This window comes from Leptonotus elevatus, chromosome 13 (assembly GCF_054856555.1).
Source record: "Leptonotus elevatus isolate MCC_2025b chromosome 13, RoL_Lele_1.0, whole genome shotgun sequence".
NCBI lineage: Eukaryota > Metazoa > Chordata > Actinopteri > Syngnathiformes > Syngnathidae > Leptonotus > Leptonotus elevatus.
In genome coordinates, this window is record NC_141251.1 from 2,652,009 (window position 1) to 2,672,370 (window position 20,362).

The 20,362-nt window shown below is 41.3% G+C and overlaps 4 protein-coding genes across 10 annotated transcripts in view; 2 read left to right on the plus strand and 2 right to left on the minus strand.

The window, feature by feature from the left end:
• The window catches only part of pibf1 (progesterone immunomodulatory binding factor 1), a 26,327-nt gene extending 21,212 nt beyond the window's left edge, over window positions 1-5,115 (minus strand). For 2 of the 5 annotated variants that reach the window (XR_015096971.1, XM_086093806.1), the window contains exons 1-4: window positions 1,292-2,345; window positions 890-990; window positions 613-811; window positions 424-543 (exon numbers count right to left, since the gene is read on the minus strand). Coding sequence is in view for 4 of the 5 variants with exons in the window: in XM_086093806.1 (XP_085949932.1) it covers window positions 424-543; window positions 613-811; window positions 890-990; window positions 1,292-1,552 (681 nt within the window). In the remaining variant the exon portion in view is untranslated. Of the gene's footprint in view, window positions 1-423; window positions 544-612; window positions 812-889; window positions 991-1,291; window positions 2,347-3,855; window positions 3,956-4,374 lie in introns of those variants that run through there. The other 3 variants (XM_086093807.1, XM_086093808.1, XM_086093809.1) reach the window with 2 other exon arrangements.
• Window positions 1,902-11,089, plus strand: dis3 (DIS3 exosome endoribonuclease and 3'-5' exoribonuclease). Its single transcript, XM_086093805.1, has 21 exons — window positions 1,902-2,733; window positions 3,077-3,234; window positions 3,302-3,486; window positions 3,561-3,634; window positions 3,861-4,028; window positions 4,393-4,554; window positions 4,630-4,743; window positions 5,399-5,536; window positions 5,607-5,753; window positions 5,874-5,990; window positions 6,054-6,155; window positions 6,263-6,327; window positions 6,408-6,492; window positions 7,255-7,382; window positions 7,479-7,565; window positions 7,851-8,007; window positions 8,219-8,433; window positions 8,552-8,720; window positions 9,685-9,843; window positions 9,909-10,031; window positions 10,948-11,089. The coding sequence occupies exons 1-21, from the start codon at window positions 2,515-2,517 to the stop codon at window positions 11,014-11,016; spliced, it is 2,841 nt and encodes a 946-aa protein (XP_085949931.1). The 5' UTR covers window positions 1,902-2,514; the 3' UTR covers window positions 11,017-11,089.
• bora (bora aurora kinase A activator) overlaps window positions 10,562-20,362 on the minus strand; it is a 20,480-nt gene continuing 10,679 nt past the window's right edge. For 2 of the 3 annotated variants that reach the window (XM_086093817.1, XM_086093815.1), the window contains exons 4-14: window positions 17,474-17,617; window positions 17,282-17,388; window positions 17,139-17,184; window positions 16,790-16,868; window positions 16,661-16,702; window positions 16,526-16,582; window positions 16,201-16,454; window positions 15,878-16,031; window positions 13,644-14,164; window positions 13,001-13,141; window positions 10,562-11,944 (exon numbers count right to left, since the gene is read on the minus strand). In XM_086093817.1, coding sequence (XP_085949943.1) covers window positions 11,924-11,944; window positions 13,001-13,141; window positions 13,644-14,164; window positions 15,878-16,031; window positions 16,201-16,454; window positions 16,526-16,582; window positions 16,661-16,702; window positions 16,790-16,868; window positions 17,139-17,184; window positions 17,282-17,388; window positions 17,474-17,617 — 1,566 coding nt within the window. In that variant the 3' untranslated portion in view covers window positions 10,562-11,923. Of the gene's footprint in view, window positions 11,945-13,000; window positions 13,142-13,643; window positions 14,165-15,877; window positions 16,032-16,200; window positions 16,455-16,525; window positions 16,583-16,660; window positions 16,703-16,789; window positions 16,869-17,138; window positions 17,185-17,281; window positions 17,389-17,473; window positions 17,618-17,996; window positions 18,121-20,362 lie in introns of those variants that run through there. The other variant, XM_086093814.1, reaches the window with a different exon arrangement.
• mzt1 (mitotic spindle organizing protein 1) lies at window positions 18,166-19,483 on the plus strand. The gene is made up of 3 exons (XM_086093398.1): window positions 18,166-18,449; window positions 18,540-18,685; window positions 18,846-19,483. The coding sequence occupies exons 1-3, from the start codon at window positions 18,398-18,400 to the stop codon at window positions 18,867-18,869; spliced, it is 222 nt and encodes a 73-aa protein (XP_085949524.1). The 5' UTR covers window positions 18,166-18,397; the 3' UTR covers window positions 18,870-19,483.

Sequence of the window (20,362 nt, forward strand, 5' to 3'; positions counted from 1 at the left end):
AATGAGAGGTTGTCACATCCTCTCTGCTACGGTCCCTTGGTGTGTTGCATCAGTTGAGGGAGGAGGCTGTCAAAATGCCAAATAACTAGTTTAGTGCTTCTCTACACTGGGAACATCGCTGTGGAGGCCGCAGGCCATGAAAGAGACCTTATCGGACCTAAAACTGCCAGGAGGAGAAACGCTTGGTATTTTGTTGTCGCTTCTACGCGCACTTTAAAGAAACCAAACCTTTTGACCTCACATTCCTCATCACAATTGCACCACTCGCTTAAGGGAGAGTTGGTTTGCTGTATGTTTGCTCATGTGTGCTTGTGAATCATTCTGACAAAGTGAGACCAAAAAAAAAAACAGCATGGTATGGATGATGATATGATGTAGTGTTTTGTTTGTTGTGATGTCAATGTTTGAAGCACAGTGCGGTACCTCCATCAGAGCCTTCATTTGTGTCCGCTGCGTTTCCAGGTCTTCGCTCAAGGTGTCTTTCTTCACACTCAGCTCGGCCACCTGAGCCCTTAACGGAGTCACCGCTTCATAAAAGCGCACCTGCAAACATAGTGGAAATAGTCAATAACGAGCAGGGAAAATTAAGGAAAGTAGTCCCAAGCAACTAACAGCAACAAATTCCTGAATGGACATGGTCTCTTCTGGGAGATCACGAAGCTCCAGGTAGCGCTCGTGCGACATGTCCAAGTCCCGGAGAGACCGGCGCAGCTCTCCGGCCTTCTCCCGCATCTGCGTGTTGGCCTCTTCCAGCTGCTGCTGTCGGAGCAGGATGCCATCCACTTCCTTCTTACGCAGAGCCTGCTGCTTCCTGAAGACCACAGTTTGTATTCAACGTATTAAGATAGCAAACTGTTTGTTATTGTTTTTGTATTGTACAGATGCCCACCTGTTGTCCTCCTGAGCGAGCTTCAGCTCACTGTCCAGCCTTAGCGCCAACACTTGTTTCTGATGGAGGGCGTCATTCAGTTTCTCCTCCAGCTCCTCTACCTAACATACAGCAACAGAGCATTAGTAGAACGCACCGAGGAGAATTAAAACTTAACTTCTTATCTAAAAATATACAAGAGCATTATTGTAATACTATGATTTCATCTAAAAAATATATATACAACTTTGTTTTAAATCTAAAATGCTGTTGCACAATTGTGCAGACTCTCCAATGCTGTGGCAACTGCAGTCAATTGTTTTCATCTCACAAAAACCTGACATTTGAAGAGGGGTGTGCACACTTTTTTTTATATGAACTAAAGAAGCATGTGGGATGGAGAAGAACCACTGCTTGGATTACCTTGGACATGTTGTCGGCCTTCAAGTTATCGATGGTGAGGTTCTTCTGGGAAAGCTCGATTTTCAGCAGCTGGACGTTCTGCAGCAGTTCCTTCCTCTCGATCAGCTGTCGGGTGACCTTCTGCGAGCCCGGCCGCAACTCGTCCGACGAGGAGACATCCTCGGCGGTGGGCACCGTGGTCTCCAGGCTGACATCTTCCGACTCCAGGTCCAGGGAGCTGGAGACGTTGGCGGTGGTCGACTTTAGCTTCTTCAGGGGCATTTTCTTTCCCGACCCCGGTTAGCTAATGCTAACAAGCTAAGCGTCGATAAGTAAAGGGCTAACTAAGTAGGCCGACAAAGTTAACTCGCTGAAACAAGCTCAGGAGGAGCGCCATGTTAATTTATTTACATACGTTCTTTCAAATATTATGAAAGCGTCAAAGGAGACGACATAAAGAGGAGCTGTCAGAAACACACTTCGTTATTTTCAAGGGTCCCGCTTCCTTTCCTACAAGTCCCGGGGTACATCTAATTTGCAAATATGCGCATCTTCAATGTATGTATTTTAACGTGGAAAGAGAATTGAGGGTTGATGAGATTACAAGATGTGAGATGAGACGTACCCTTAATGTTGATACATTGGCGGCGTTAGCGCCCCCTGGCGTGATTTTCGCACGGTACAACCACTGGTTGCCTATCGTCTCATTTGTTCAAAACAAGCTTTTATTCAATATCAAAAGTGGTACTATTAGCGTCGGGAAAAGAAAGTTACTCGTACGAGTCGACACAGTCGTTCACAGTGAGGATTCCAAGCGTTTTACAACGGACACAACAAATGCAGTACTACCTCCACACTATAGAGGCGCTGTGTGGTTGACACAGCCTGCTTAAGCCTTGACTTGTTTGTCTTTGTTGGTAGGAACAACGATTGAGATGGCCGACAAAAAAATAACTCAAAATACAAGTTTCTTGTTCACATACAACGTGTAATATACTGGTGTTATTCATACGCAATTTTCCTTTCATATGTCATAGTTTATACGTGCATGTCATTAACCAGCACAAAGTCGAAGTTAGTTACATTAATAAGGAACGTCTCTTTAGAGATCCCTTTGTTTTTACTCGGCCTGCAGAACGTCGTACACATGCCCACATGGGACGTACAGTTTTTTTTTTACTTCCAGTCAAATGGTAGCTGAAAACGCTTAAATTTTTACTCTTTTAAATATCTGCATCGCCATCATGTTGAAGTCTAAAACATTCGTTAAGAAGACGCGGACGGGCCGGGTGATGAAAATAGTGCGTGAGCATTATCTGCGAGACGACATTTGGTGTGGAAGCGAAGCGTGCGACCAATGCCGCCAGGAGTCCACTGTGCTGCAGAGAGAAGCGTGCATCGAGAGCAACTTGTGCTCGTCTTCGCATTACATTATCATAGACACCAATGTGGTGTTACATCAGGTAAGAGAACAATTAAGACAGAAAAATAGTATGAGAGTGTACCACGCTGTCAATCGAGCTTGCAAACCAAACAAGGGAGGAGGAATTTGTAAATATTTCCAGTAGCTCACTGGAAGAGACTCACTTGCAGAGTTCTCCAAATAAGATGCCAAGCGTGGTTGCTTCAAGCAGTTTTTTTTTTAACATCCTAGTTGAGTATACACCTGACAATTAAAAACAAAACATTAAACATTGTGTTAAACACCAAACAATTCAACACAATTTAATGATTTTGTCTTACAAAAGTCTATTAGTAACCTTATAATACGAAACTCCATTGACCGATAGTTTTGTTATCCCACAGATCGATGTTTTGGAGGATCCGGTGATTTGTAACGTGGTGATCCTCCAGACCGTACTCCAGGAAGTACGCCACCGCAGTGCGCCGATCTACAAACGCCTCAAGGACCTCATCCACGTGGGGGATCGACACTTCTACACGTTTACCAATGAGCACCACAGGTATCCATGTCTTTCTTTTGTTTTTGTTTTTTTGGACAAGGTTGTTATTTTACTTCTATTCCTACAGAGAGACATTCATCGAACGTGAACCGGGTGAGAGTGCCAACGACCGGAACGACAGGGCAATCCGTGTGGCGGCCAAGTGGTACAGCGAGCACCTGGCAAAGCCCGATGACCCCAAGGTGGTGCTACTAACGAATGACCTCGGTAACAAGCAGAAGGCACAAGAGAGCGGGTTGATCGTGTACAAATGTAAGCTTTTTGATTAAATATAATGGAGTTCCTAGATTATGGTAGTAATTGCATGATTTTTATTCACATACTAGTTGAGGAGTACGTCAAGGGCCTGATAGCGAACCCCGAGCTTGTGGATCGTTTGGCGTTGTCAAATGATGACAAGGTAAGCAAATCAGTTCCTCGCGGATTTCAAAATGTTTCTGTGTTTTTTGCGGCCTTATGTTTAGTTTTTTCTTTTTTAGAATAGATTTTGTTTGACTTATCCCGCATGTACCCATTTTGTTGCACATAAAAGTAAAAAAATTAAAAAGTAGTTAAATAATTAATTAGTTGAATTTGCTTGAATTGTTGCAATAGCGTCATCGCAAATTGCCTGTTCCCCACCTCAGAACAACATCACAGGCAGTAGGGTGTTATTCCCTGAGCATCTTCCACTGTCCAGAATCCAGGCTGGCATCAAAAGTGGCTCCTTCCTCCAGGGAACCTTCAAGGCCAGCAGGGATAATTACCTGGAGGCTAAAGTTTTCATCCAAAAAGACGAGGAAGACTCCACGGAAGTACGCCATTTAAGCACTGAATACACTAGTACCTTCTTGACATAGAAGTTTAATTCGTTCCATGACCAAGCTGTTAAGTTTTAATGAGCTTTTAAGTATTAATTACAGGTTCAAGCAAAGTCCCTTTAAAAAAAAAAATAATGTGTGATAAACGCACATCCTTTATTTGTAGTTCAGTAATCCATTGCAATGTCGATTTGAATTTGATTAATTGCGTGCTAATTCTTATACGGATAACATTGAATTAGGAGCTTGGTGACAGAACAAATTGAACTCATAAGTCAGGGTGCGTCGTAAAATGTCCGTAATATGTTGCCTCCATGTGTAGTTTATGTGTCGAACTCACGTTTCCACATCTGGTCAGGTTCTCATCCAGGGCCTTCAGAACCTCAACCGAGCCGTGCACCAAGATGTGGTCGCCGTGCAGCTGTTGCCGCGCAGTCAATGGGTGGCGCCGTCTTCCGTCATACTGCAGGATGTGGGCTCGGCCAAAGACGACACCACCGAAGAAGAGGAGGAAGATACCGTGAGTTGTCGTTGGCGTTAATCCAATTTTGCGTCTACTTCTCTGCTTGACGATGGTCTCTCTGTTTGTGAGCAGCTGGGAAGTTGCAAAGGGGACGTAGACAGGAAGCCCACAGGCAAGATAGTGGGGATCATCAAGAGGAACTGGAGGCCCTTCTGTGGCATGCTCAATATCTCCCAAATCAAAGAGGTAATGTTAGACTTTGGTTGGGAAGCCTGAAATTGTTATTTTCCCCCAAACTGGCAAACTTATCATCTCACAATATACATCAACAATCATGCCAACAAATGTACATTAGAAAAAATGAACCTAGAGCCTCGACTTTCTATAGGTTTAAAAAAGCAGGACTGAAGAGGATTACACATGCAATAATCTTCAGCAAAAACAAGGCTGAGCTTGAAATACTTCCTGTTTTCGTTTTTTTCAAATGCAGTGTCAAACTTAATACCGTGCCGCCATTTATTAGCTGAGAGTGAAATTACACCCAAACTGAATGGTAGGCGGAACAAAAGAGTTTGTGCCATGAAAGCACATACCTCACTCCTTTGGAATATATACTGACAATATAAAAACAGTTTAAAATTAGTTTTGCCCCTCTTACTAGCTTTAAACACATTTAAACTTGTTAAAAATACACCTTTTAGACATAGAAAATCCTGTGCCGTATTGATGCGTCTGCACATGCTTATATACATAAAAAAAAAATCGCTCTGACAAATTAACTGAAATTAATGAATTAAAACTGATTAACCAATAACCACCCAACCTGCATGTTAGACTGCTCATTGTTTTTTTTTCTTCAAACATCAACAGTCAAGATGTTTTCTTTTTCCTTTTCCTTTAGTCAACACGCCACCTTTTCACGCCGGCCGACCGCTGCATTCCACGCGTCCGCATCGAAACCCGCCAAGCGTCCACATTGGCGGGCCAGAGGATCATGGTGGCCATTGACGGCTGGCCCAAAGACTCCAGATATCCAAACGTCAGTTGGAGCCATCTCCATTTAACCCATGGGCGTAGTTTATGATTAACTGACATTTCCTTTTCATTAGGGTCACTTTGTCCGCACTTTGGGCGCGGCGGGGGAGAAAGATACAGAAGAGGAAGTCCTGTTGTTGGAGCACGATGTCCCCCATCAAGCCTTCTCGCAGGCTGTGCTCAGTTTCCTTCCCAAAATGCCATGGAGCATCAAACCAGAGGTAAATGTCTATGGGAAATATAGGACTTGGCTCCCACACGCCAATAAGTCATCAAATCACTGATTTAAAAGGTGTTTCTCAATACTTTTGCCCACGTCGTGTGTCTTTATGTGCATCCAGGACATGGTGGGCAGGGAGGACCTTAGACATCTGACCGTGTGCAGTGTGGATCCACCCGGATGCACGGACATTGACGACGCTCTCCACTGTAGAGCGCTGGGCAACGGAAACTTTGAGGTACGCACACTCCCCGTATACAGCACGCGCGCGTACGCGTTGTCAAACGTGTTTTTGTCGTAGGTGGGAGTCCACATCGCGGACGTCAGTCACTTCATCAGACCCGGGAACGCTTTGGACAAAGAGGCCGCCAACCGAGGCACGACGGTTTACCTCTGCGGAAAAGTGAGAAGTTTACTAACCGAAGCGGGGCACACGCATACGGGACAACCAGGCTAAATTCAGTAGCTTTATAAAGAATGGGACATTTACAAGCACGTGTTGTCTCACAGAGGATCGACATGGTTCCAGAGCTGCTGAGCTCCAACCTATGTTCGCTACGCTCCAATGTGGACAGGTGAAGGGTCGCTTATCCACAACACTGCGTGGAAATAGTTTGGACCAGCTGACTCATTTCTGTGTGTTTTTTTTGTAAAGGCTGGCTTTCTCGTCTATCTGGGAGATGAATCAAGAGGCTCAAGTTGTGAAAACGCGCTTCACGAAAAGTGTCATCAACTCGAAGGTATGCTAATATGTAAATTTGCACGCGAGCATGGCATCATACTTAGCTTTATTGATGTATGTGATGCAAATGACTGGAATAGTCTATTGAGTGCATTGGTACGTAAGCCGCAATGACTAAATATAATACAAATGTTCACACTTTCATACAGCTGAGAGAGAAAACTAAAACAAAATGGCCAACCAAGAGGAAACGGCAAAGTAACAGAAGCGGAAATAGTTTTGATAAAAACTTTGTTTTCCTCTCATTTTTTTCTGCTACACTGGGATAAAAATTTGCCTCATTTTCCTCACAAATATAAACACGTCAACAAGTTTGTTGTTTTTGTACCAAGTCTGCACATGCAAAGTAAGAAGATGGAATAGCCCATTGCAAGAGAGGCGCAGGGGACACTCGAAACGATCGTGATAACTTAAGTATTCATTTGGGTTTTTAAGTACATGGTATTAAGTTTAAAACAATGTATTAAAAAAATAAGTATCTAATCAGTTTTTTTTAGAAATGTTTCAGGTGATTGCCTGCACTTGCCAAATGCAAAAGTCAACACCTGGTTTGAGCCGACACAGCTCATCCAAAGCTTGATGAACAGTAAACATGATTTTAATAGAAGCTAAGAATAGACGACAACATGACACTCACGGGATCAGGACAATCCGTAAATAAGATTTAAGCTGGGGGCGAAAAAGCAACAACAAAAAATCCTGTTTTATATTCCGAATTTTACAGCTCTTGATTGTAACTCCATCTGCGGGTTTAATTTAGGCATCTATGACATACGCAGAGGCCCAGATGAGGATCGACGATACAGGCAAGAATGACAACACCACCAAAAGCCTGCGCAGCCTCAACAAGCTCGCCAAGATCCTCAAGAAACGCAGGATCGAGAAAGGGTGAGGCCTGCATGGAAGGCGCGATTACTGGACAGTGTCATGTTCCAATTAATGACTAAAATGGAATTACATGTCCTTATTCATGTTCTTGGTCAGGGCGCTGACACTGTCCAGCGTGGAAGTCCGCTTTCACATGGACAGTGAAACCCACGATCCCATTGAGCTTCAGACCAAAGAACTCATGTAAGTACTTCCAAAAAAAAGCATTCTGCAGAGTCCTGTTTTTTTGCCAAATAGAAATGCGCTGTTGACACGCCCATTAAAGGCACACATCCAACACAAATACCGAAGAACTTACAGTATTTTGTTACGTTCTCTTACAATTTATGTTTTTAAAACAATTGTGATGTTTTTTTTGGGGGGGGGGGCTAAGGCTAAACTGTGATTATTGATTTGCGATACAAGTAAATGAGATGATTCCATTAAAGCTGTTGTTGTCCTACTGTAATGGAACGTCTTGGTCATCAGGGAGACCAACTCCATGGTGGAGGAGTTCATGTTGCTGGCCAACATTTCAGTCGCCCAAAAGATCCACGAAGAGTTTGCAGAGTGCGCCTTGCTGAGGAAACATCCGCCACCGCCACCTTCCAACTATGACGTGCTCCTGAAGGCAGCAAAGTCCAAGGTGGGTCAAGACCTCTTCATTAGCTGCACTTTAAGATCCAATAACGGAAAGGCTAATTCTCATTTTGATGAGTAATGAAGTTAATATGTTGCTTTTTCAAAAGTCCTTTTATGACAATGATGATTATTATTATTATCCTCATTGGCCAACCATCACTGATACACATGCAAAGGTTTTCCATGGCAAAAATTGGTTTGTTTTTATGATTTAGGACGTGCTGCTCCGTACGGATTCGGCCAAAGCGCTGGCCGACTCGTTGGAAGCGGCCAAAGTGGACGGCTTTTCGTACTTCAACACGTTGCTGCGCATCTTGGCCACTCGCTGCATGATGCAGGCCGTCTATTTCTGCTCGGGCATGGACAGCGACTTCCACCACTACGGTCTCGCCTCCCCCATTTACACGCACTTCACGTCGCCCATTAGGAGGTAAAACTCGTTCCAAACTGCACGGTAGACTTTTGTGATTGACTAGAGCTGACCTGAATTGAAAGCAGTAACAAAAAACCTGTCGACTAAATGTCGATATTACCCTCCTGGTGTGCAGGTACGCTGACATCATCGTGCACCGGCTTCTGGCCGTGGCCATCGGAGCGGACAGCACCTACCCGGATTTGATGGACAAGCACAAACAGTCGGCACTGTGCAACAGCCTCAACTACAGACACAAAATGTCGCAGTATGCTCAGAGGGCGTCTGTAGCCTTCCACACACAGGTAAACATCAGCTGACACACACAACTATTCCCTGTATAAATGAGGTCCAGTTCAGGTTGAAATATGAATTGTAAATCCATTTTCAATGAAAAAACTACTATCATAACTCCTTAAAAGTTGCACACTTTCAAATAAGAAATCCCCCCATAAAGCGCATAGGTTAAAACAAGCGTAAATAATGTTAACATAAAATTACTTTAAATCCCGAAGTTGTGCAGGTTGAAATAAGACTAGTGTACTGAAAACTAGACTTAAGTGCCATTTCTGCAGAAATTGCGTGGGAATGCTGAAAGGTGAATGCTTATGAAGTCAATTGAAAGCTAAATTATGTAAAATTGTTATAAAGTATTAAATGTAGTTGAAAGATAAATAAATAAAAAGAACAATTGAACCCAAGAGGCGTGAATTTTTTAAGCAAGTTGAAATTTGTATGGAAAAAGTGTTATCTGAAAGTACCCTCCATTCATTTAGATGGAAAAGTGGAACTATGCTAGTCAGTTGGTATACATGTATACCAACATAGCATAGCATAATCGCCATGGATATATTTACTATGTACAGTTGGAGGTGGGATTCAAACCCACGACTTCCTAGTTGCTGGACAAGGCAATTTACCAACCACCAACAGTATCAGACAGGTGGTGTTAAGTTGTATGTACGGAAGTGGGCATGGAAAATGGGACTTAGAAAAAATTCAATGTCTGTCCCATTTATAGGGAAAAGTTGATATTTAACGTTAAATTGTGCGAATACTGTAAGTAATGTGAAATCAGATGATATATATATAACCCGGGAGGAGTGAATTTTTTGAAGCAAGTTGAAATTTGAACGATGTAAATCGAAGTATTATGTGGGAGTTGTTTCATGGCAAAAAAAAAATGGTGGCGAATAAAAATCACAATTACTGATTAGTTTAAATGCAGTTAATATAAAAAATCAATGTGTCCTTTCGTTTCCTTTCCAGTGGTTCTTCAAGACCAGAGGCATCCTGAGCGAGGAAGGATTCGTCCTATTCGTGAGGAAGAACGCCATCATCGTCCTCATCCCCAAGTTCGGCCTGGAGGGAACGGTCTTCTTCGATGGCAAGGACAAGGGTGGCCCTAACCTCGTATTTGATGAGGAGGTAATAAAGGCGCGCTGCGTGTTATGAGGTTCTGCTGTTTAACCGCCATCGCCTTTTGTATTCAGTTTCCGTCTCTGACTGTGGAGCAGCACACCTTCCGTATATTTGACCGGGTGAAGGTCACCATAAGCCTGGATGACTCCAATATTCAGCACCAGAAGATACGCATGTCCCTGACCGAGCCCGAGGTAAGAACGGACTCCACCGTTCAGCACAGCGGTGGGAAATTTTTAAAATAGAAAGGCCATGTCAAATTAAAAATGTAAAAATTTATTCTCATTAGAACACAGCTAAAACTGAGACAAAAAAAAATTGTGGCTTAAAAATGCTCTAAATTGTAATATTTGTACTATATTGAAATTTGACTTATCAGTAGTTTATAGAATAAACCATTTATAAATAGCAAAATCAGAAAAACTATTTTCCAGTACTGCATATGTTAAATTATTATTTACAAATTATTTAATAACATAAATACAGATGTGGTTAGATATACATACACCGTAAACATATTATATTTTTACGGTGTTATTTACAAATAAACAAGTTATCAAATGAGAAATGAAAAAGGAGTAAATACATTAACCAGTTTAATGTAAAGACATGGCAGCTTTATTTATAATGCAAATTTTATTCACAAGGTCAGTCAATGTGCTTGACATAAAAGTACATTTAAAAGCAGTCATTTGTAGTGGATGGAATAAGCCCCCCCCCCCCCCCAAATAAAAAACAATAAAAATGTAGACAGCACTGATTAATGACCATTTGAAAATAAGTTTTGAAGAAAAACTATTTTCAATAAATGTTTTCAGTCAAAAATTTGAGGGGGGGGGGGATTATTCCATACACCAAGGAAAAATATATGCGTTTCTTCTTAAAATTGGTTAATTAAAATGTATGCATTCTATTTTAGAATAAGTCTGTAGCCTGTAACAATATGGGGGGAAAGTGAAGAGCTGTGAATAGTTTCTGAATGCATTGTAAACGTGTTCAGTGGGCAAGATTTAAACAACCGAGATGACTGATTAATACTTTCCCCATCACTGGGTTTTCAGCTAAAAAGATCTCTTTCCCAAGGTGACGTTCTCTCTATTTTCCCTTCAGATCCCGGGTGTGAGTGTTTCAGCCACGGATGCTGAAACGCAAAACAAGAAACCCAAACTGGACCGTTGAGCCGCCACGTTCCATCAAGAAATGGACTCAAGATTCTTTAGATTTAATAAAACATACATTTTTGGCTTTTAAATTTCAAAAGGGTTTTATATGTGGATTTTGTTGTTGTTGTATTTCCTTAAGTCATTTTTTTTTTATACGTTAGAGGATTAAGGCCAGTGAAGAGAAAAAAAAGATTGGCAGGATTCTGACTTTATTCTCAAGATTCTGACTTTCTGACTTCACCCCACAATTCATAGCTCTACATCACAAAGTCAGAATTCTCACTTTAAAATCAGAATCCAGAATAAGTTGGTTACAAAATCTGCTATATCATGTACTACAGCATGTAGACATGAGTTGCTCTGTGTCGTTTCCAATGCAGAAAGAATATACTTGTAAACCTTCATTTTCACCCCATCGCTCACATTATGTCATGGGAAGAACTGCAAACCACCAACATTGTCATGTTGGCATTCAGTAAAGTGACAAGACGTATTGTTCAGCAATAATTTTTGTGACTTACTGTAAGTCATGAAACGAAAACATGCAGGATCACAAAATACATTAAAGACCAAGCAAGTCAGTCAAAATTTGATACTTTCATTATTAACCAATAATCATTAGTGGCACACTTAAAAAAAAAAAAGCCAACTGAACATTAGAATAAAAAAAATTATAGACAAAGCCATTGCATTAGGTTTCCTTTAAAAAACAAATCTGATAATCCACGCATGATTGTGTCAGCACCTAATAAAGTTGCAGCCCCCGCACTACTTATGCTCTGATGATGTGCCAGCACTGCTGCGTGATAACCCGTTGTACAACCTCATATAATGCCTCCAATAATACAAGTGGAGAACTACCGTATTAATTAAAAAAAAAAAAGCTGCAAGAAGTGCATGTCCCTTTTGAGGCGTGAAACAGTTCAGTGATGAGGATACCACACCTGCAAAAAGGACAAAGTCAACAGTTAACAAGGACAGTTGATTGCACGGAATAAATTACTGACCATCCCACGATAACCGAAAGCCAATAGAGCTACAGATCATAAACGTTGTTTTTATTGTATTTTTTTTTACTTTTACCACATCCATAGACTTTAAACATATTAAAAACACTCAAAGTATTTTCTGTTCTCCAAATATGTGGCAAAGCGTGCCTACTTCAAGTTGTGTAATCGTCACTCCCAGTTGAAATTTACTAAAAACTGACATACAACAAACATTGTACATTTAAACATTAAAACGATAAACCAAGCTATATAATTTCAAAATTACAAAAGTCCCCTGACTTAATACGAAATGCCATAAACGGGTAAAGAAAATTAGCATGGATGTTGAAGTAATTATGAACCTTCAAATTGCTGCTTGAACACGGCGCAGCAACACAAACAAAAAGCACTCACGATACTCACAGGCACAAATTCTGTCTGCTCTGTTGGATCTGCAATTATTACTGCCACTTGCAGTAGATGAGAACCTTATCTGCCTCTTCTTCTTCTTCTAATTATGCTGCATCTCGGCCAGTAGGACTCTTCGGCACGCTGTGCCACAAATTGTGACGCCGCACCGAAGTTGCTCAACGTAAAATTCGGACTCGCATGCATAGCATAAATGTAAAAATCCACAAAGGAGACCGTTTAAAAATTTGCCATGTAGCAACGGCAAAGTGGAGGAACACTATTTTGTAGCCTACACTGTACTTGAAATTATATTTAGGAGATCTAGACGAGTGTAAAAGATGACTGGAGATGAACAGCCATAAAGCAAGATTCGCATACATTATTCAGGATGGACCTCACACACACGCTTCAGCATTTCAGTTGTATGCAATAATATTACTGAGTGAGTTTCTGAGCTTCACTTTATTAAAGCATTTCAAGTATGATGTGGGAGGATTTCAGTAGCGAGTGTGGAAATTAAATAAGTAATTAGTATATAAAGTGTATGTAGAGTTGATTTTTCAGGAGTGTGTGTGAGAGCCGTTCCAATGGTACCGGTACCTTTACTACTGAGGCCTTGGCGAGGTGGGAGGTTTCTTGGGCGAGGTTGGCGCTGAAAGACTCTTTGCCGTGATAATCTGAAGTGAGGCCGTCGATCAGACTACCGGCCCCCGTCGAGGTCGTTTGGTAACCGCTGTCCACCTACATAAAGCCACATACACAGGTGTCTGGTTGTTATGCCATTTTCTCTCTCTCTCCATAGTTCCAAAAAAATAGAAGTAAAAAATAAAAAGGTAAAATCACGTGGTTTTATTGAAATTCTGGTGACAAGGGAGTTGGAACACACCTGCCGCCATTTTAAGTGCATCTGATTAACCAAAAATAAAGATGTTCAGGCTTCTATGATAAAGCAAAGAAGTCCAGAAACCACATACAAGAACATCTGAAATCTATTTTTGTTTAATCAGGAGGTAAAAATAAGTAAATAACTGAATCATGCAGTTAATCATTTGTTTGCATTATTTTCAATATAAATGCCATTATGTCACCAAATAAGTTCAAGAAAATTGTAGGGATGTAATATAGGTCAAATGCATTCAAACCAAATTGCAATTTAATGATCAATGCATGGAAGAAAAGAAAAGAAAAAAAGTTTGAAATTTCCACCAAAAATAACAACAAAAAGTAAATAAAAAATACAAACCTGCATACTGGAATCATAATATATGCTGCTGCGTTCCGCCAAAAGAGAGACACACATTTGAGAGCTTCCCGTGGCCGACACATTGCCCATCCGAGAGCTGCTCAGACATCCTGAGAGGCCCCTGTTGTCTCCCTCCTCATCTTCCTCTTCCATTTTCCCCTCCAACCTCAATTCCTGCTCCATCTTCTCACTGTCCATGAATCCCAAACCATCCACATCATTTGCACTCCTGTCTCGAGGCAGAGGGGAGGAGCCAATAGACTCCATTGAGAGTCTGGACGGCGGGTCCTCCTCAGCCTCTTGGGAATCTGGTAGCTTGGGGTTGAGGACCAGGGAGATGAGCGGCGGGGAGTTGCAGCAACGAAACCGAGGTCTGGGATTGACTCGGGGGTGGCGCTGGTGCGGAAAACTGCCACAGATGGGAGAGCAGCCCTCCACGTCTGGACTCGTGGTGAAGGAAGGGATGTCCGTGGCCAAGGAGATGTTGTGAGGAGTCAAACTGCAAGGTTGCATTCTCTCAGCTGAGGAGGATCGTATAAAGAACATACAACACACATCAGATTTAGAGCGGCTTGGGAGAATTTTTGTGACTAAGGGTCAAATTATTAATATTTTCGAAAGTAGCAAAGTATTTTCATTCACTATAATACAATCATCATGTCACTTAGTTTGCACTTCCAAATTGTTTGGCGAAAATAGGGTTAGGGTTACCCTAACCCATTAAAAAAAAAAACTAAAATATGGAGCATGCCTAACTAGGGCTCCACCAATTAATCGGCCGCCAATTATATGCGGCCGATTATTGGCCTTCAAACATTAGCCAAAACAAACGGCCATTCGACCGATTATTATCTTCTTAAAACGTTATAGAAGAAAACCGAAGTTTGCTATAAAAGTACCCGGAGTGCACCATTTTGCTTGCGTAGCATTAGCAACTAGCAAGTGTGTAGTGTATGTTATTCTGTTGTCCCTAAGCGTCCTTTAAGATGTTTAATAACACCGCAGTTGGAGTTAACTGTGAAACTAAACGCACAACGTTAAAAATTGCATCCACTGTAGATTTAAATACAAAACGTGCTTCGTTTTTAAAACATCGCTAGCCTAGCGCTAATGCTAAAAGCGAAGGGAGGATCCCATTCAAATGCTAACAGGAAGTTAGCATTGACTTTGGGAGTGTTTTTACTTCAAATAACGAATATCCACACACAAATGTTGAGGAAACACATACCCACAGGTGAGATAACACTATGCAATGGCACAAATTCTTCCCAATGTGTGAAAAACGATTTATTTTTATTTTAATAGAATTCCATCGTAACTTTCTTCTGTACTCACTTTAAGTGTGTACGACATGGATGCACAACACCACACTGCCCCTAAGAGGCCAAAACGCACAGGAACAGTCAGTATTTGTTATTATGGGTTTTCAGTTGCAATTATTTTATTTTATTCTATTCTTATTGTTTTATTTTTTCATTGTCCTTTCAAGTTGTATTTAAAGTTGATATTTCAAGGTTTCAAATACGTTATTTTCTCAAAATTCAAGGATGCAAACATCCAAGGATTTTTTTTTGTCTTAACACATATTTCCACATGACATGGCACGAAATACAATCCCCGAGGTCCCAGGTTAGTCTAGTAAGTCCCAAGACTTGTGAAAATAACACAAGATAAAAATATATAAAAGAAAAGGTTATTGCTTTACAGCAAATGCAAACAAGTAAGAATTCTTTTTTTATTGACACATACATCTATACAATAATTTTGTATACTTCATACTATGGACTTGTCATTCAAAGCAGAAAATCTTTAATAGCGAAGATTTGTGCATAAATGACACCAATTAAAAATTGTATGCATTGTATATATTTTTAATATATAGAATATAATAATCGGTAATCGTTATTTTTTTCTGGCAAAAATCAGAATCGGCCTAAAAAAATGCATATCGGTCATCTAACCATTATTCAGTTTAATTTATTTTAAATATTCACTCTTTGTTTTTTCAAGGACTTTCCTCTCCATTTGTATGTGGAAAATGTATATTGAATGTTTATCAGTATGTTTTGCGTTTGTAAAACATAAAAGCCCCAAAAGCGCATTTCCAATTCAATGGCCATCAATTACATGCTAGAGTGTATGTTTCCTTTAGCCCAAAGTCAGATAGGCTAAACCAACAGCGGGGAAAGCACCAAAATGGATGGATGGCCCTTGGATAAAGTCCAGTATCATACCTGAGCCTGTGGGTGTGCGCAGGGTATGTGCAACGATGGGTGAAAAGGTTGGAGAGGCTGCTCCGGCAGACGATGACCTATCAGGGAAGAGTGGGCTGAAGCTGCTGCGGTCCCGGACGAAGCCAGTCTCGATGGGACTGGATGAGAACTGACCCTGCAGAGCAGTGCAGAAAATAAAAAATGTTTACCATTGAATGTTTAAGTTAGTCCCTTGATTTACCAAGCATGTTCACTACCGATGAATTGGCTGAGTAATTAAAAAAAAAAAAATAGATAGAGCTTGTAACTCAAGGTACCATTTGTTACTCGTGTTTTTGACTCACAGTAGAGTGCGTTGAAGGAGACACGCCGCAGGCTAAAGGGGATGAAAATACGGCAGCTTGTCCCACAAAATCTTCTCCCTGGGTCAACGGCCTCTTTTCCCGGGAATGCCGTCTCTCTGGGCTGGGTGGACTTGAGCTGTCGGAGCCGCTGCAGCTGCTTTGGCCGTCCAGGAAAAGTTTGCGCCTCAATGAGGACGAGCTGAGGCTCTCCTGAGAGCTGTCGCTCGCTCCTTCCTCATTGCGGTAAAACTCCCCTAAGAGATGAACACCGTGACATGACGGTGGAATCACCAGCAACCCCCGACTTCAGCTATTATCCGCTTACCCAAAACTCTCTCCAAATCAAAGGCCACCGGTAACGAAAGGCTTGTCTGACAAGAAACTGCAACACCAAATCAAAAAAGTTAATTAACGGTGAAGGGAAAAAAACAAGTTCCTATCTTAATGAAAAAGTACAGACCAGATTTTTTTTCTGGCTCCTCGACCATCGGAGACAGAGACCCTGAGGATGCACAACAATATGCTAGGATGAAAACTAAACTTTGTAATGCAAATCATGTCAAGAAGGCGATATGGAGAGGAAGCATACCTGTGTTGGAAATGTGAGGGGTTCTCCGGGTGTCTGACGTAGACCATGGCGAAGGCACAATTGTTCCCTTGGTAAAAAACTGGATCAGGAAAGACACAGAGTAATTTACTTACTTATGATACAAACTGGCTGTACATAGCAGTTATTCATCCGTCTTCTAAAACATTTTTCATCATTAGTGTTGCAGGTGAGCTGGCTTAACCCAACTGACTTTCCCAGTCAATCACGGAGAATATAAAGCCAAACAACCATTCACAACCACATTTACAACTGTGGACAATCACATAACATGACACCACAACAGTGGTGTAAAAATGTATCAATGGTCCCGTCTTACATCGCAACATACCTGCTCAATAGCATTCTGACGCTTTTCTTCAATGTCTGAGTCTATCCTTGAGATTCCAAGAAGGAAAAGATACTTTTAAGCCAACTCGTTGCCCTACCTGGGGGTATTTCATGCACTTTGATTGCAGCATTACATTTAAATACCTTGTTTGGCTGAGGTAAAATGATTGTCGCTGAATTTCCTCTTGATCTATGTGCACCGGAAGAAGACCGGCCATATCATCGATCGACCAATTGAACCCGGAAGGAGCCTGTGGAAATGCAGATGGACAATTACAGACACAATGCTAAAGCATTTCAAATGAAACGTGGGTAGGACGAATAGACGTGACTTACAGCTTGTGATATCTTGAAAGTGGATGGACTGGGAACCAGGGGCTCATGGAGGTGGTGGTAGTCATTTGGACTTTCAAATGGATTCCTTACTGAGGGTCTCCCTGGTGTTTCTGGAGTGATGTGCAGCTCCGGGTGGTCCCCCATCTTTCAAAGTACGAAGAAAAACGAATTAGAACAGCAATTCCTATACTATACGGTACATTGACTCAGATCATATGTACCGTGTGAGATCACCACTTAACTCTCATGGCACTTAACTGGTCAAAATAAAAACACTGGATAAGCAAATGCTCTTCCACGACCATCCTATATCGGCATTATGTATGTACTACATACTTTTAATATGTTTCTAATGTAATACAAAGCCTTGGATCATTAAAGGTTTTGGGAAAAACTGTCCTCAAAGACGACATCATTTTGTTTCGACCTTACCTTCGGTTCCTTGTTTCGTTCGTTTGTTTAACGCGATTTTCTTTAGCTTTATAATACACATGTATCGTTTAGTCCGTTTTGTGATACTTACATCATCGAACAATCAAGCACTTTGGTACCACAAACGCCATAAAATGAAGGAAACGTCCCTACTACTGAGGCGTTTTTTGGACGCGATTTCAATTTCGCCCTCGCAACCTGCAGGCCAATAGAAACCTTCCAGGAAGTCCGTAACAACCAATCAGTGCTTTCTGTCGTCATATCCGTTTCCTGTTTCTCAACGCTAACCAACAGGCTAAACATCTGTCCCGAGCGTATTGCCTCGTCGTCTATTTTCACGAGACAATTTTGCTAGTCATCTTTATAAAATGACCTGAAAATGTTAAAATCATTTGTACTCGTTTGGGCAAATTGTTAATATTCACGTTTGGGGTCCGTATAGTGCTTCGATAGCCTCCCGCTAGCAAGTTGGCTAACTGTCCATTCAGGACCATGGCAAGTGCATCCAATGCTAACCTGAACGCAGTCCGAGAGACTATGGACGGTAATGGTGACATTTTAATAACATAATTGTTGTGTAATTGCTTGCTTTGCCTGGTTTATCACGTCTGTTTTCTTGGTATCCCCCCACCAGTGTTGCTAGAGATCTCCAGGTTGCTCAACACCGGCCTGGACATGGAGTCTCTGTCCATTTGTGTGAGATTATGTGAGCAAGGCATCAACCCAGAAGCTCTGTCCTCTGTCATCAAGGAGTTGAGAAAAGCCTCTGAGACCCTCAAGGTACACGGGCTTGATGATGAGTTGAGCACTTGCATGTTCTGTCAAATGTTTTTACAGTCAATTAAGAGAGGATAGCCGTGTATACGAATTGTGTGATTGAATGTAAACTGAACAAAGTGTCTCTGTGGTGATCTGACATCATCTTTATTTTGTGTTACAGGTTCCTGAAAACTGCACAAATTAAAGATGAAACTTTAATTTGAGAAGTTCTAACTGGAATGCACTTGTTTCTTGTCCCTGCACCATGGAAGCTCCAGCCATAGCCTTACCTTCTGTCCCATCCTGTCCTTGGATGCTATTGTCAATCAATCAGAATTCCTTCAAAATAGCACTATCAGCTAGCTATGAGTTGTAAGCGAACATTTGTCATCCCTCATATCCCATATTTTTATGGTGTTTAATTTAGATTGTTATAAAATTGTCATTTGTTTTAAAGACATATTTTGTAAACATCCATATTGTGTATGAATGTCTAAATCAAAACAATAGTCGAAGGCCACTAGGTGGTGCAGTGACACCCTTCCAATCTATTGACTTCAGGTTCAAGCTGTACGACTATGTAAAGAGATTGATATGAATGTTAAGACATCTGTCTACAAATCATATTTTCAGTATTACACAAGAGGAAAATTGCAAATTTGATGTTTTCATATTGTGACATCAATAGCTCGATGCCTTTTTTGTTTTAATAAAGCTTTGAATAAAACATTTCAAATCACACAAACAATGTGATAATGCTACTGCTGTGAGGATGTTATACTAATTGACAATTTGAACCACAATAAAATTAGTACTTGATAGACTGTCTTCAGTGCACCAAACCTACAAAAAGCAATATACTATGGAAATTTCTACTTGTATAATTGGTCAGAAATGTGGACTAATCATGCAACGGTGAATTTCAAAAATTATCAGAATATATCCTCACTTCACGGTCACTTCCTTGTGTACAGTAAACCCTTTTGAACTAAAACGTATAGGAAAAGCATCCTTGTATATTATCAGAACTTTAATGACTTTCTGACAGTTCCTTCTTTCTCAGGTTGCTGTAGGTTCCTCATGTACTGGCAAACCAGCTCACATAGCATTTTAGATTTTGTTTTTAATTGCCATGTTTCCACCCCACTAGAAATGCCACCCCGTGTGGCAGCACAAATTGCCCATACCAGAAAGCGACACTGTACTTGTGCTATATTCTTAAAAAAAAAAAAAAAAAAGCAATCCATCTATAAGGTGATCAGCCTTACATCACGTACCCAAGCGCACAGTGCATTGTTTTCTTTTCTCCACTGTCTGCAAAATAGCTCTATTCATCTTCCAGGAAAAAAATGCTGAAAGCACACAACTTTCCTCCACAGGCCAATATCCAGGCTTGATGCGAGCGCTCATCTGCGAGGGCTTGTATTACGGCCTCATTCTGTGTGTGGGTGGTGGGGGTGGGGGTCCACTTCCATGCAGGCAAGTTTATTTGCTACTGCTGCTTTAATGTCTACAAATGAGGGTCCCCCCCCCACCAGTACACTTCCCACCCTTAAGCCATCTGACAATAACACCCCTCAGAGGAAGTCAGCGTGTAAGCGCATGGCTGTCGGCGTAAGCAGTTTCTGCTTTGACTGACAGGCCGACGGTTCGAACCCTGTGTGCTGCTCCTTTTTTTGATCTGCTAACACACTTCTC

What these genes read in the sequence shown, in the direction of transcription:
- mzt1 (XM_086093398.1), top strand. Translation starts at nt 18,398, where the DNA reads ATGGCAAGTGCATCCAATGCTAACCTGAACGCAGTCCGAGAGACTATG. An exon ending in AGTCCGAGAGACTATGGACG is followed by an intron (nt 18,450 to 18,539) that starts GTAATGGTGACA and finishes TCCCCCCACCAG; the next exon opens with TGTTGCTAGAGATCTCCAGG. An exon ending in AAGCCTCTGAGACCCTCAAG is followed by an intron (nt 18,686 to 18,845) that starts GTACACGGGCTT and finishes TTTGTGTTACAG; the next exon opens with GTTCCTGAAAACTGCACAAA.
- dis3 (XM_086093805.1), top strand. Translation starts at nt 2,515, where the DNA reads ATGTTGAAGTCTAAAACATTCGTTAAGAAGACGCGGACGGGCCGGGTG. An exon ending in CCAATGTGGTGTTACATCAG is followed by an intron (nt 2,734 to 3,076) that starts GTAAGAGAACAA and finishes GTTATCCCACAG; the next exon opens with ATCGATGTTTTGGAGGATCC. An exon ending in AAGAAGAGGAGGAAGATACC is followed by an intron (nt 4,555 to 4,629) that starts GTGAGTTGTCGT and finishes GTTTGTGAGCAG; the next exon opens with CTGGGAAGTTGCAAAGGGGA.